Here is a 12,163-nt window from a genome sequence, read left to right as displayed (position 1 = left end):
TTTGGGAATTTATATATATTGTCCACCAAGCTCTATTATATATAGACTAGTCTATAGTTCGCCCTACAAGCAACCTTTAGTTTCAGAGGTCAATATATATTGTCCACAAAGCTCCTTTACATACAGATTTTAATTTATATTGTTCTTGTTGTTGTAGATAAATGCTTTAACGAAACGCCTGCCTAAGGTTGGCATATATTCCACCAAGCTCTATTATATATAGACTAGTCTATAGCCCGCCCTACAAGCTACCTTTAGTTTTTGCAATATGGTTACAACTCACTACAAATTAAAGTCATATATTAGTGATATTTTTATACTTAAAAATTAATAAAGTTGGTGTCACTGAACACAAAAATGATTTTAACTTTAAACAACTTTACCTACTTTTTAAGTTATACAACTTCAAAAAAAAATTAAAATTAATTTAAAAAAAAGAAAAGGGAAGCCCTGTTTGTGATGACGTAGAAAGTACTAGCGTGTATACGCTCACTACGCTACTTGGTACTTTCTACGTCACACAAAAAAATATGGTAACCTGTTTTTTTATGTTCATCATTTTCCAGTATTTTTTAAAATTAAATTATAAGTACCACAGCCATTTTTTAAGGTTCTAAAGCCATTTTGTCTATATACATCACTTACAAAATTGCAAAATTCTGTAACATAACAAATTAAGGTTGGGATAATTTTTTCATGCACCACAACTGACAGTTTTTTTTTTATTTTAGAGGTTGATATATTTAGAGGTTGATATATAAGTTCCTTTATATACAGATTTTTATTTATATCGTTATTTGTTGTTGTAGATAAATGCTTTAACAAAACAATCAGAATCCGGAACTCGATTGGCTGCTGAGCTGACCAGTGACCGTGAAGTCGAGCGTGACCAATTCGAGAAAGATCTCGAAGCAATGAGGGAGGAAATTGATCAAGCACGAGACACGGCAAAAACTGAATCACTACTTGCTGAAAAGGTAACGCATCAAAAAATAATATAGAAATTTAAATAAATTAAATACATTTTTTTGGGACGTAATTTTTTTTTTTAAATTTTGAATTTTTTTGTAAAGTGTAAAGTTATTTTTTTTAAAAATTGTATCGGTTTTAAAATTTAGCGGCGAAGTTTAGGTCTTTTTGGTTCTTCTAGCAATAAAACAACAGAACATAATAACAAGGTGGTGCCTGCTAGAAGTTAAATATAAATATTAAAAATATATTATCAAAAAAAAATCAATCAAAAAAAATTAAATCAAAAATTTTGTATGAAACCAATAGTTTAAATGCATTTAAAAAGATATAAAAAAAATATTCACACTCAAAAAAGAGAGAAAAAATTCTTTGAAATTAAAAAAGGCAATAATGTGAGAGAGTTGCCATCAGCTGTTGTGTATTTATTATACTAACCTGTCTAGATGAAAAATAACATTAGTATTAGAAGTTTAATTTTAAATGAAAAAAGATTAATAGCATAGCATTGATTTTATTTTAGCAATACACTAACAGTATATAAATAAAAATTTTGTAGAATATGTTATTGCTTAACTGTAAAAAATAGTTTTTTTTTTGAATATTGATTAAATGTTGGTTATGCTGTCTGCCCATGTAGCTGCCCATGCTGTTTGTTATAGTAAACAAATTAATGTATCGGTTCAGAAAAAGAAAAAAATATTTAAAGTAAAAATTTAGAACTTAATTTTTATTTAGCATTTTTAAAAATTTTGATTAATATACTTAAATGTGATGTTTCTAGTAAAAATAATGCGATTTTGCCCTTAGGGTAATTTCAAATCTGTGCTTAATTAAAATGCTGAATTCTACTGGTACAATAACAATGTTAAAAATCTAAAATTTTTAATGATTTAATATTAAATTGAAATTAAAACATTTTAATAATATTTTTTTTAATTTAAAATTTTTTTTTTCTAGGTTGCTTATCTGGAGGAAGAGCTAGATTCGAAGCAGAAAACTCACGAGGAGATGGTGAAGGAGAAAGATGAAGAGCTGGGGGACCTTAAGAGGAAGTTGGAAGAGCAAGATGAAGAGATCAAGCAACAGTCTGCTGATTCAATGGAGGTAAAATTTTTCTTTCAATAATTTTAAGAAACAAACTTTTTTAAATTGTTTTTGGGGTTTGTAAAAATTCCCTTAATTTTTTATGTAAAATTCAATATAAATTATACTTAATTAACATTTAAAAAAAAAATAAGACAAATGTTTGGTTTTTATTCAATTGCTAAATAAAGGTAAACAGTGGAAATTAAAATCGGGCTAACAAGCAATTATTTTTAATTTAAAAATCCAGGTTTTAAGCTTAAACAAAAGAAGAGCTATTTTTAGGCAACATTTTTAAAATAATGTAAAATTTCCTCAACTCAAAAAAGAACTGAAAATATCAAGTTTAGAAGATGTTTAAAACAAAATATTTTTTCCAAGATTGAACAACTTCGCACAGAGGTTGCGACCGGTCAAGTTGATCTGGAAGAGTCAAGAAGACAACACGAAGTTCTCAAGGAAGAGTTGCTCCAAAACATGCTCCGCATTTCTGCCCTTGAGGCTCAACTGGATCGCTATCGACATGGGATCGATGAAGATAAACTTGCATCCATAGAGCTCTCGGAGCAGGAGGATAAAAATCTTTTAGAACAGAAAAATAATGAACTTGAATTTAAAGATAATGAGGTGAGTTTAACTTTTTAAATAATTTAAAATTTTTTTTTAATTTTTTTTTTTTAAGTTTTTATTTTAAATTTTAAATCCTTTTTTTTTAAGATTGTTGGGTTATTGGAAACTCAAAATTTTCTTCGTCAACAAATAATCGAGAAAGAAGAACAAGTTGAAAAATTACTCGAAGATTCTGACAGATTACAAGACTTGGAAGCAAATAATATTAAATTAAAAGTAAATTAAACTAATACTTTAAGTGTGAAGCTTAGTATATATAATGTATGTCCAATTTATAGGCCTACAAATTAAACTGTCATTTGTGGTGCGCAGGTAAATTATCTCAGATAAAAAATATTAGTTAGGAATTGTAACCATATTACAACAATTAAAATGACTGGTATAATTAAAATTATTAGAAATTTAAAAGTTTTTTCTAAACATTAAAAAAAATCACCTAGAATCCAAATAAAAAAAATTAAAAAAAATTTTTTTTTTTTTTAGGAGGAGCTTGAGCAAGCTAATGAGCAACCTCTTCATCCGGAAGTCACCGAATCAGAACAATTACAAGCTCTCTCACACCACCTACTGGAGGAAAAGAATGCTGAAATAGACTTGTTAAAACAACAGCTTTTATGTGTACAGAATAATGGGGATAATAACACAACACAAGTAAAAATATTTTATCATTTTTTTTTATAAATTCCAAATAAAATAAATTCAAAATGTTTTGTTATTTTTAAATTAAACTTTTTACAATCTTTAAAACAATACAAAAGAAAATACTTTCTCAAAAAAACAATCTAAAAAATAACAGTCTTAAAAAAAACTAAAAAAATAACAATCTAAAAATTTTTAGATTGTTGCTGCTCTACAACAAGAAATCAGGCAACTCTTGGAAGAAAATAAATTTCTTAAAGAGGAGATTGCAGCAAACATGGAAGAGCAAGTCCAAGTAGAAGTGGAAAATGAGCTGGAGGTTGCTCCTCCCAAGCAAGAAGAGGAGGATAAGGGAGACACCGGAATTCACGAGGTAAAAAAATCTTTTCAAACATTTTTTTTGAAATTTTGAAAATTTTTGAATTTTTTTATATATAGAAACAATATAATATATTTTATATTACCACTAGGTGGACCTTACGATGGGAGATCTCACTCGACATGAGGAGCAACAAAAACTCGAAGCTCTTCAGGAAGAAAATCTTCATCTTAGAGAGACTCTAAGAAGAGTCCAGGATCAAAATGAGGAACGGGATCAAATTACAGAGTTTTCGAAACAATCGGAAGAGGACTCTGAGAAAAAAGATCTTTTTAATCTTCCTCCAAACATCAAAGAGCTAATCCGGGATCTGGAGGAGAGGTTGGAGAAGGAGACAAATGACAAGGAAGATTTAATGTCTTTCGCGGATGAGGATGCTGTTAAAAATGAAGATCAAGTTGTGTTAAATGGTAATCTAAATCGCTTTTTAAATTTTTTACAATTTATTTTATTAAATTTTACAATAAAAAACAAGATCATTTATGCTTAGATTTTTTTTATTTTTACCATTTAAATATTTTCTGAATCTTTTTTTATTTTTAACTTTTTATCCAAAAATCTTAGCTTATTTTGACCACTTAAAATTTTCTATGTCAATTTTTTGTAGTAAATATGTATTTTTAGTAAATAGTTACAATGTTTTATGTTAAATTAAACATTGCATAATAATAAAAATAACTTTGATATTAAATATATATATATTTTTTAAGACATTTTTACTCTAACTTTTTCCCAATTTTTTTAATTTAAATATTTATAGATATTAACCTTAATTTATTTTTAGAAAAACTTGAAAAAGTAGAGGACGAACTAAAACAACATCCAGAAAGTGTGATCGGGAGAATTTTAATAAACAGAGAACAAGAAAAAATAGAAATTGAAAATTTAATGGCAACTTTAGAGAATGATCTTAATAACAAACTTCATGAAAATGAGCAACTTAACCAGAAGGTTAGAAAAAAGAAAATTAAATCAAAAATGTTAATTTTTTGGAAATTTAGATGTTTTTAAATTTTTTTTGGCATATTAATTTTGTATTTAAACTAATTATTTTTTTTATTTTTCAAATTTAAATTTTATTATTATTTTTTATTAATTTTTTATTAAAATTTAACAAAAATTTTTTTTAGATAAAAAATCTTGAGGAGGCACAACAAAGTCCGGATGTTGATATCTCCATGGAGGAGGAGCAAGATCTGATCAAAATAAATCATCCGCAGTCAGTCCAGAAGGTAACCACAGAGCTGAAGAAAACTAAATATTGTCGCGGTCGTTTAATCGTAACGGAAGTAATTTGTAAAATTCGTTGCAACGCTGTTGCTATTCACATGTGAAATATAAGATGTTTTATTTTTAGTTCTAAGCACACTTAATTTCTTTTTCACATGTACAATTTTTTTAACATTTATTTATCTTCGATGTGGAAAGGCCGACTTTATGACCTAAACATAGAATAACATCAGTTACCCCAACTCAGTCTCGAGCTAACTTTGTAAATTTGGAATATTATAGATTATATTTGCTCAATAATTAAGCTGCTGATTGAGTGTTGGCTTAGCAGGAGTTTATAGCGCTTAACTCTAAGGCGTTACAGTGTAAGAGCATTGGGGATCGAACTCAAGACCTTATACCTTGTTTACTATAGTGCAGTTTGTGCAATTGTTGAGATTGGTGAGATTTGGCATTTTCGAAAGGTGTTTTTTTTTTTTGTGTTTTTTATAATTTTTTGCTTGTTTTTTGGCCAATCATTCTTTTTCCAATTTAATACCTCTTTTTAGTAAGTTAATTTTGTGTCTTTATTAAAACTGCCAAGTTTTAAAATTGAGTTTGTTAAAAAATAAAAAAAAATGTTATTTTAATAAGTTTTAAAATTGACTGGGAATTTTAATGAGCTATTTTGAAAAAAAAATTTTTAAATTTTGGGTAAAATTTGTTTTGTTATTATAGCTCTGTACTGTCATCTAGCGTTTAATAAATTTTTGATAATACAAATTGCCTGGGGCTAAATTTGAAGTATGTAGAATTTAAAGATTTGTTGGTTCAATGTTGTAGTTGTGATTTTGTTTCCTCAATTTGTTTGAAATTTTAAATAACTTATTTTTCAATCATTTTTCTGTATTAAATTTTCTTCTTTATTATAATTTAATATTTTGTTAAATTTTTCTTTCATTTTTTTATTAGTTTTTTAACAGAAAATAATCTTTTTTTTAGGAGGAGGAGACAGAAGTGGATGAAAATTTATCTACTTCGGATCAAAATGAGTCGGACCAGGAGGATGACTTTTCTTCCTCCGAGAGCGAATCTGTGAACTCTTTTTGCTCTTCCGAAGACAATTCATTGGATGGTGAAAACAAGGAAAATGATAAAAAATCTGCAAGATCCTCCTCCTCCTCCAAAGAAAACTCTTTAAATCTTGCTTCTTCACAAAACAATTTAAGTGATGTAGAGTCAGAGAAATCTGACGAAGAGTCAATGGATCTTAAAGATGATTCTTTAAAAAATGAAATTGAAATTTTAAAGAGTAAAATTGTTGAAAATAAAGAAATTATTGAAGAAAAATCTTTGTAAGTCGAAAAAATTTATTTTAATCCAATTTCATAAAAATCTGAAAATAATTTTTTGTATTTAAGATTGGGTAGAATGAAAAAAAATATAATAAAACAATTTTATTATTATTTCAGATTATTGGAAGAATTGAGCACAAAATACGAAAAAATAAAACAACGTTCAGAGGAATTAGAGCAAGTGTTAAAGCAAAGGTAAATAGTCTTATTCTTACCATAATTTTTATGCTGATTTTAAAACCTTGTGACATGTGTTTAATGGTAGTCGAACTCTGAAACTTTGGTATTAAACTATTTGGTATTAAACTATAATGGTAGTCGAACTCTGAAACTTTGGTATTAAACTATTCTTTTATTATTTAATAAAGTGTATAATTAAGTGGCAATATAAACTCGCTTTTATTATTTTAACCCAGTTTTTAGTTGCATTTGTCATGTTTAGATATTTTTTGGTCTGCATTTTAATTGTGGTAATATAGTGGCAACTCTTAACTAATGTTTGCCAGCCCCACAATTGACTAAGACATACATATACACCACCAAGCCTCTTTAAATAGATATTAAAGTTTTTGTTGGTACTTGTTGCACCTTACTTACCTGTTACACTATGGCAACAGTGTGTATCATACATGGAACCTAATAGTGTGAATAATGGTTATCCAGTGACTGTGCCACCTATAAAAATGTGTTAAATTTACATTTAAATTTGACTTTTTAGTGAATGCGATGTTGAGAAATTGGAGGCAGATTTAGCCAACCAACAACTTGAATTTAAACAAGAAATTGAAAACTTGGATGGAAAATTAAAAGAAACTTTGAATAAATTATCTACAGCTGTAAAAGTAAATAAAAAAGAAATTTTATTTTTTTTTTATTATTTTTAAGTTAGCAAAATTTATTAAATTAAGTTTTAAAAAAAAAAATTTTTTTAATTTTTTAAGGAATACGAAAAGACGAAGACGTTGCTCGTTGATGTCCAAAAAGAGTGCTCTGCTCTACTGGAGGACAACCACAAGTTAGAGATGGAGAAGAAGACTTCAAAAGTTGATGATGATGTCAAGAAGCTGGAGGATCTACTCAAGGAGAAGGAAAATGAGGTAAATAAACTCTTAAATAATTATTTAAAAATAATTTCAGAAAATAAATTAATTTTAAATCTATGATTCAATGCCTAAATTTTTAAAATTTTTATTTATTGAAAGTTTTTAATTTTTTGACATATTATTTAAAACAGTAATGAAATAGCTTACTTAACAATTTCAATACAAGATACTTACCTATAATAATCATATTCATATCAATTACAAATCTGCTAATATTAAATTTAAGTGGATAATTAAAGTACTTGAATTTATTTTGCTTAATATACATGTTTAATATTAAGTTATATTTATTAATAAGACTTGTTAAAAAAAAAGTTGTTAAAAAATTGTTATAATATATGTGCTATTATGTAGTTTTTAGTTTAAAATCATTGTTAAATAATATTTTTTTGTTTAGCTAAGTTTCACATTAGTTGTTTGTTTATCTTTTAAGATAAGATTAGTTTTTGTTTACTTTGGACATTGGGTTGTTTGTTTTTATTGTTTTGAATACTTAGGTCAAGATTAACAAAGTGTGTTTATTTAAGTTTTTATATAAAATTTTTTTATTTATTTAGTGATTTTTTTTATAAAATGTATTCTGTTTTCCGTCATAGATTTAATATTGCTCATGTTGAGTAAGTTGTTAAGTTTAGATTCCTGTCATTAAAGTTTTTTTATCGAAGTGAATTTTTAAGTAAAAATAAGGTTTGTTTAAGATTTATATTTCTAATATAAATTGATTTTTTAAGTTTGAGTTAGAATTGAGATAACTTGAATTACTTACTTTAAGTAAGTTGTTAAGTTAATATTTCTGCTATTTAAGTTCTTTAAATTAAAGTTAATTTTTGAGTAAAACTTCAAGTAAAATTTATTTTATTAATATAACTTTATTTTTGTAATAGTTTGAGTTAGAAATTGAGCAAGGCACTCAAGAAAAGCAACGCCTTTTAACTCAAATTGAGGATTTAACTCTAAAAGCTAATGAGTTAGAAATTGAAGTTGATACAATGAAGCAGGTAAAAATTTTACCAGACATGAAAGAGTTTTTAAATTGAGTTTTTTTTTAAGTTTAAAAATTGTTTTTAACTTAAGTAATTGTGTAATATTTACTGGAAGTATATATCATAAATATTATACAAATTGTTAAAATTAAGTTATTTTCGCTTTATTATACAGTCAGCTTTTATTGATAAAATTAAACTGAAATTTACGATTAATTAATTTTTTTTTTAATTTATTTTTTAGTCTCATTTAATGGAGTTGGAAAATTTAACAAGCAAACATGAAGCTGAAGTCACTCAATTTGAGTGTGAGTTAAGTGAACTAAAGGAATTTACTCAAGTTGAGACTGAAGATAATCAACTTGATGTCTCGGCTCCTACTAAACCACAAGTAAGTAAAGTAAAATTATTTTCGAAAAAAAATATGAAATTTTTTTTTATTATTTTTTTAGCAAAAGTTTTTTTCTTTTTTAAACTTTTTTAAGAATATTGTGGTATAGCATATGTTTATGTTATTTTTATTTTTTTATCATTTTTTATTCAAATTTTTTTTTTTTTTGGCAAGATTTATAAATATTTGTACACATTTACTTTGTATTTATTTAAAAAAAAATTTTAAATGGTGTTTTTTGAACATAATATATAAATATTTTTTGTTGAATATATTGCAGAGTCGAACTTCATCAACAAGTAGTGAAGATTCAGAGAAAAACTCCCAAGAGTTTATTCAAAATTTAAGACTTGAGCATCAGAAAAAAGTTGAAGAAATTCAAGTAATTTGGTTGTTTATTTTTAAATCTTTTTTTTTTGTATATATCTTTATACTCGATGTGGGAAAGTTGAACGCGCGACTTAAACATAAAGTAACAAGTTACTCCGACCCAGTCTCGTGTTGCCTGTGGCAGTTTGGGATATTATAAATTAATAATTGCCCGATAATTATGCTGCTGATTAAGTGCTGGCTCAGCAGGAGTTCATATCGTTTATAGCGCCATACTTAAGGGCGCTACAACATGAGGTTAGTGGGGATTGAACCCAAGATCTCATGTGTGGTGTAACAAGTGTTCTTACCACTACACCATGCTGCCAGTTCATACAAAATTATACAAATTTTTTTTTTAAGTTGTTTCTAAAAATGTTACAAAACTAACCTCCAAAACAATACCCTCCTAAAATACCTCCACCCACTTTTAAGGAACAATTAGCCCCATATATCACCCAAAGAAGAGCCCCATATGTCACCCAAAAAATATTAAACTAAAAAAAATTTAAATCATTTTTCAAAAAATAATTTTTTATTAAAACATAATTTTTTTAGGAGAAATTTGCTCAGGAGCTTGAGGAAGCAGTGGAAGTTGCAAGAAAAGAGCAGGAGGAGAAGGAAGAAGCTCGCATCCAGGAACTTCAGCAAAAACATCGTTTCGAGATTTCTGAGATTTTATCAGAATCAATTTCAGGTAAGAAAATTTTTTCTTTTTTTTTTTTAATCACTTTTGTATTGTTTCTATTTTAATTTTTTGGATTTATATTTTACTTTTTATTCTGCATAATTTTTTAAATGACAAAAAAACTTAAAAATTGTTATATTTTTAAATAGTATAACAATTGTGTATTTAATTTTTTCTTGTTAGTATACATTGTTTTTATATTTATTTATCCTCGATGTGAAAAAGTCAACTTCACGACCTAAACATAGGGTAACATCAGTTACCCCGACCCAGTCTAGAGTTGCCTTTGGCAGTTTGGGATATTATAAATTATAATTGCTGGAGTTTACAACAGTTATTTTTTTTTTATCTTTATTACAAAATGTGTGATACTTGTGTGATATATATCGATTTCTGTGTTTTTATCAAGCTTAGCATTAAATACTCTTTAAGTTATGTAAATAAGAATAGTTTACAGGAAAAAATATTGAATTTTTTTTTTAAATAAATTGAAAAAAATTTTTTATCAAAAATTTTTATGAAAATAAAATTAAAATTTAATTTAGGTGACAGTGAACTTGCCCAGCGTCTTAGAAGTGAACTTGATCTTGCTGACAAACTAGACAACGATCTTATTAGTCAACTAACCACTGCTACTGATGGTTTAATGGCTAGTAAGGATAATAATGGTGGAAGCACAAGGTCTTCTCCCTCTAAAGATATTTCTGAAAAATTACAAGTTAGTAAAAAATAATTAAAATTAATTTAATTAAAATATATATTTTTTTAAATTTTTAGGCAATTTATTTTATTTTAACATTTTATTTTGCCCATTTTTTAGGTTTAATTGTATTTTCAATAAAATTCTTCGTAACAATTATAATTCTATGTATATAATAATTAAAGTAAATTTTTTGTAATAATTAAAGTAATTTTTAAATTTTTAATTCTTTTTTAATAGAAATTTGTTAAAATACTTCTTATATTATATAGATATTTTAACTTTATGTTAAATTATTTATTGCAGCATTTAATATCTCGTTTACATAATGAGGGTGTCCAAGTTTTATCTCTGTCTGAACTTCAGTTTATAAGACACCATCAAGCTAATAAATCTATATCTGCTCAAACCAGGTAAAAATATCTTTTTTTGTAAATAAAGTTTGTTATGCAAATGTTTTTAAACAAAGTTTGTTAAAACATTTCTAATTTTTCAAAGTGTATTTTATTTGTATTTTGGGTATTTAGGCCTCACTATTTATATTTGTGTTTAAAAATTAAAATAAATGAAACTTTTTGATGATTTCAATCTTTTATAACTTAAAGACTGAATTTAAATGCTTTTTTATCATCGATGTATGTACAGAAGTTTCTGGAAATTTTAAGGGCACTATAAATTATAAGCAGTAGGTATCGAACCCAGAACGTCATGTAGTAAAATTAAAATGTTTTGCTTTCATTTGTTTTTTATTTTTGATTAAATTTGTTAAACATCTTATTATTTTTTAGTGATGAACCGTTACAGTCAGTTGATATTGAGGCACTTAAACTTGCTTGGGAGACAGAAAAGTTGGCTTTAATCGATGCAATCCAAACTTTAAAGGAACTTCTTACACAAACTGCTAATGATGCAGCTGTAAGCATAAAAAATTTGTATTTAACATTTTTTTAATTTATGTTTTAAATATTTATTTTTTTTCGATGTGGCAAGGTTGACTTTATGGCCTAAACCTAGAGCAAAATCACTAACCATGACCCAGTCTCAGAGTTTCTTTGGCAGTTTAAGATAGATTATATTTGCCTGGTAATTAAGCTGCTGATTAAGTATTGGCTCAGCAGTGGTTTATACTGTTCATTGTGCCTTAATTAACAGTGCAATATCATAAGAGCAGTGGGAATCGAACCCAGGACCTCAATTAAGATAAAAAAGTAATACAATGTTAAAAATTTTAGTAACTTAGTAATTTAAGTAAAAAAATTGGATTTTATTAGAATTTGACGGATGATGATCAAAATCTATTATGGCGAGGTGAACTCTTACGTGCAGTTGCTGATTTATTCGAGCGTGAACGCCACGCCCTATTGGCTGAGCTACGAGCCAATGTAATCGAAGCACAAGCAGAAGTGGGTGACGACTTAAACACTCCAAGCAGATTGGAGGCATTGGAAAGGAAAATAAGAAATCAGGTAAAAATAAATAAATTTTTTAAAACAAAATTGTTAGGATTAAAAAACAAAAGAACCAAGATTATTAAAATATCCTTTTTAATATTTTTTCTTTTTTTTTAAATCTTTTTTGTTATTTTTTAAATTTTGTGATATTACTTTTGTCAAACTTTTCGAAAAATAAAAAAAAAATTGTTATTAAAATTTTTTTTGCTGG

At 26.5% G+C, this 12,163-nt stretch overlaps 1 protein-coding gene across 1 annotated transcript in view; it reads left to right on the top strand.

The window, feature by feature from the left end:
* The window catches only part of LOC145743773 (uncharacterized), a 48,491-nt gene that overhangs the window by 29,436 nt on the left and 6,892 nt on the right, over nt 1–12,163 (top strand). The window contains exons 44-64 of the mRNA XM_082561816.1: nt 810–977; nt 1,930–2,076; nt 2,437–2,682; nt 2,773–2,901; nt 3,169–3,336; nt 3,524–3,697; nt 3,795–4,113; nt 4,488–4,654; nt 4,834–4,935; nt 5,915–6,267; nt 6,385–6,462; nt 6,986–7,109; nt 7,209–7,364; nt 8,255–8,368; nt 8,598–8,744; nt 9,025–9,126; nt 9,672–9,810; nt 10,347–10,519; nt 10,808–10,914; nt 11,290–11,416; nt 11,773–11,967. Of these exons, the coding sequence (XP_082417942.1) occupies nt 810–977; nt 1,930–2,076; nt 2,437–2,682; nt 2,773–2,901; nt 3,169–3,336; nt 3,524–3,697; nt 3,795–4,113; nt 4,488–4,654; nt 4,834–4,935; nt 5,915–6,267; nt 6,385–6,462; nt 6,986–7,109; nt 7,209–7,364; nt 8,255–8,368; nt 8,598–8,744; nt 9,025–9,126; nt 9,672–9,810; nt 10,347–10,519; nt 10,808–10,914; nt 11,290–11,416; nt 11,773–11,967 (3,435 nt within the window). The remainder of the gene's footprint in view (nt 1–809; nt 978–1,929; nt 2,077–2,436; nt 2,683–2,772; nt 2,902–3,168; nt 3,337–3,523; nt 3,698–3,794; nt 4,114–4,487; nt 4,655–4,833; nt 4,936–5,914; nt 6,268–6,384; nt 6,463–6,985; nt 7,110–7,208; nt 7,365–8,254; nt 8,369–8,597; nt 8,745–9,024; nt 9,127–9,671; nt 9,811–10,346; nt 10,520–10,807; nt 10,915–11,289; nt 11,417–11,772; nt 11,968–12,163) is intronic.

Source organism: Corella eumyota, chromosome 2 (genome assembly GCF_963082875.1).
Source record: "Corella eumyota chromosome 2, kaCorEumy4.1, whole genome shotgun sequence".
Classification (NCBI taxonomy): domain Eukaryota; kingdom Metazoa; phylum Chordata; class Ascidiacea; order Phlebobranchia; family Corellidae; genus Corella; species Corella eumyota.
Note: the sequence above shows the minus strand (reverse complement) of the source record. Positions and strands in the feature narration are given on the sequence as shown.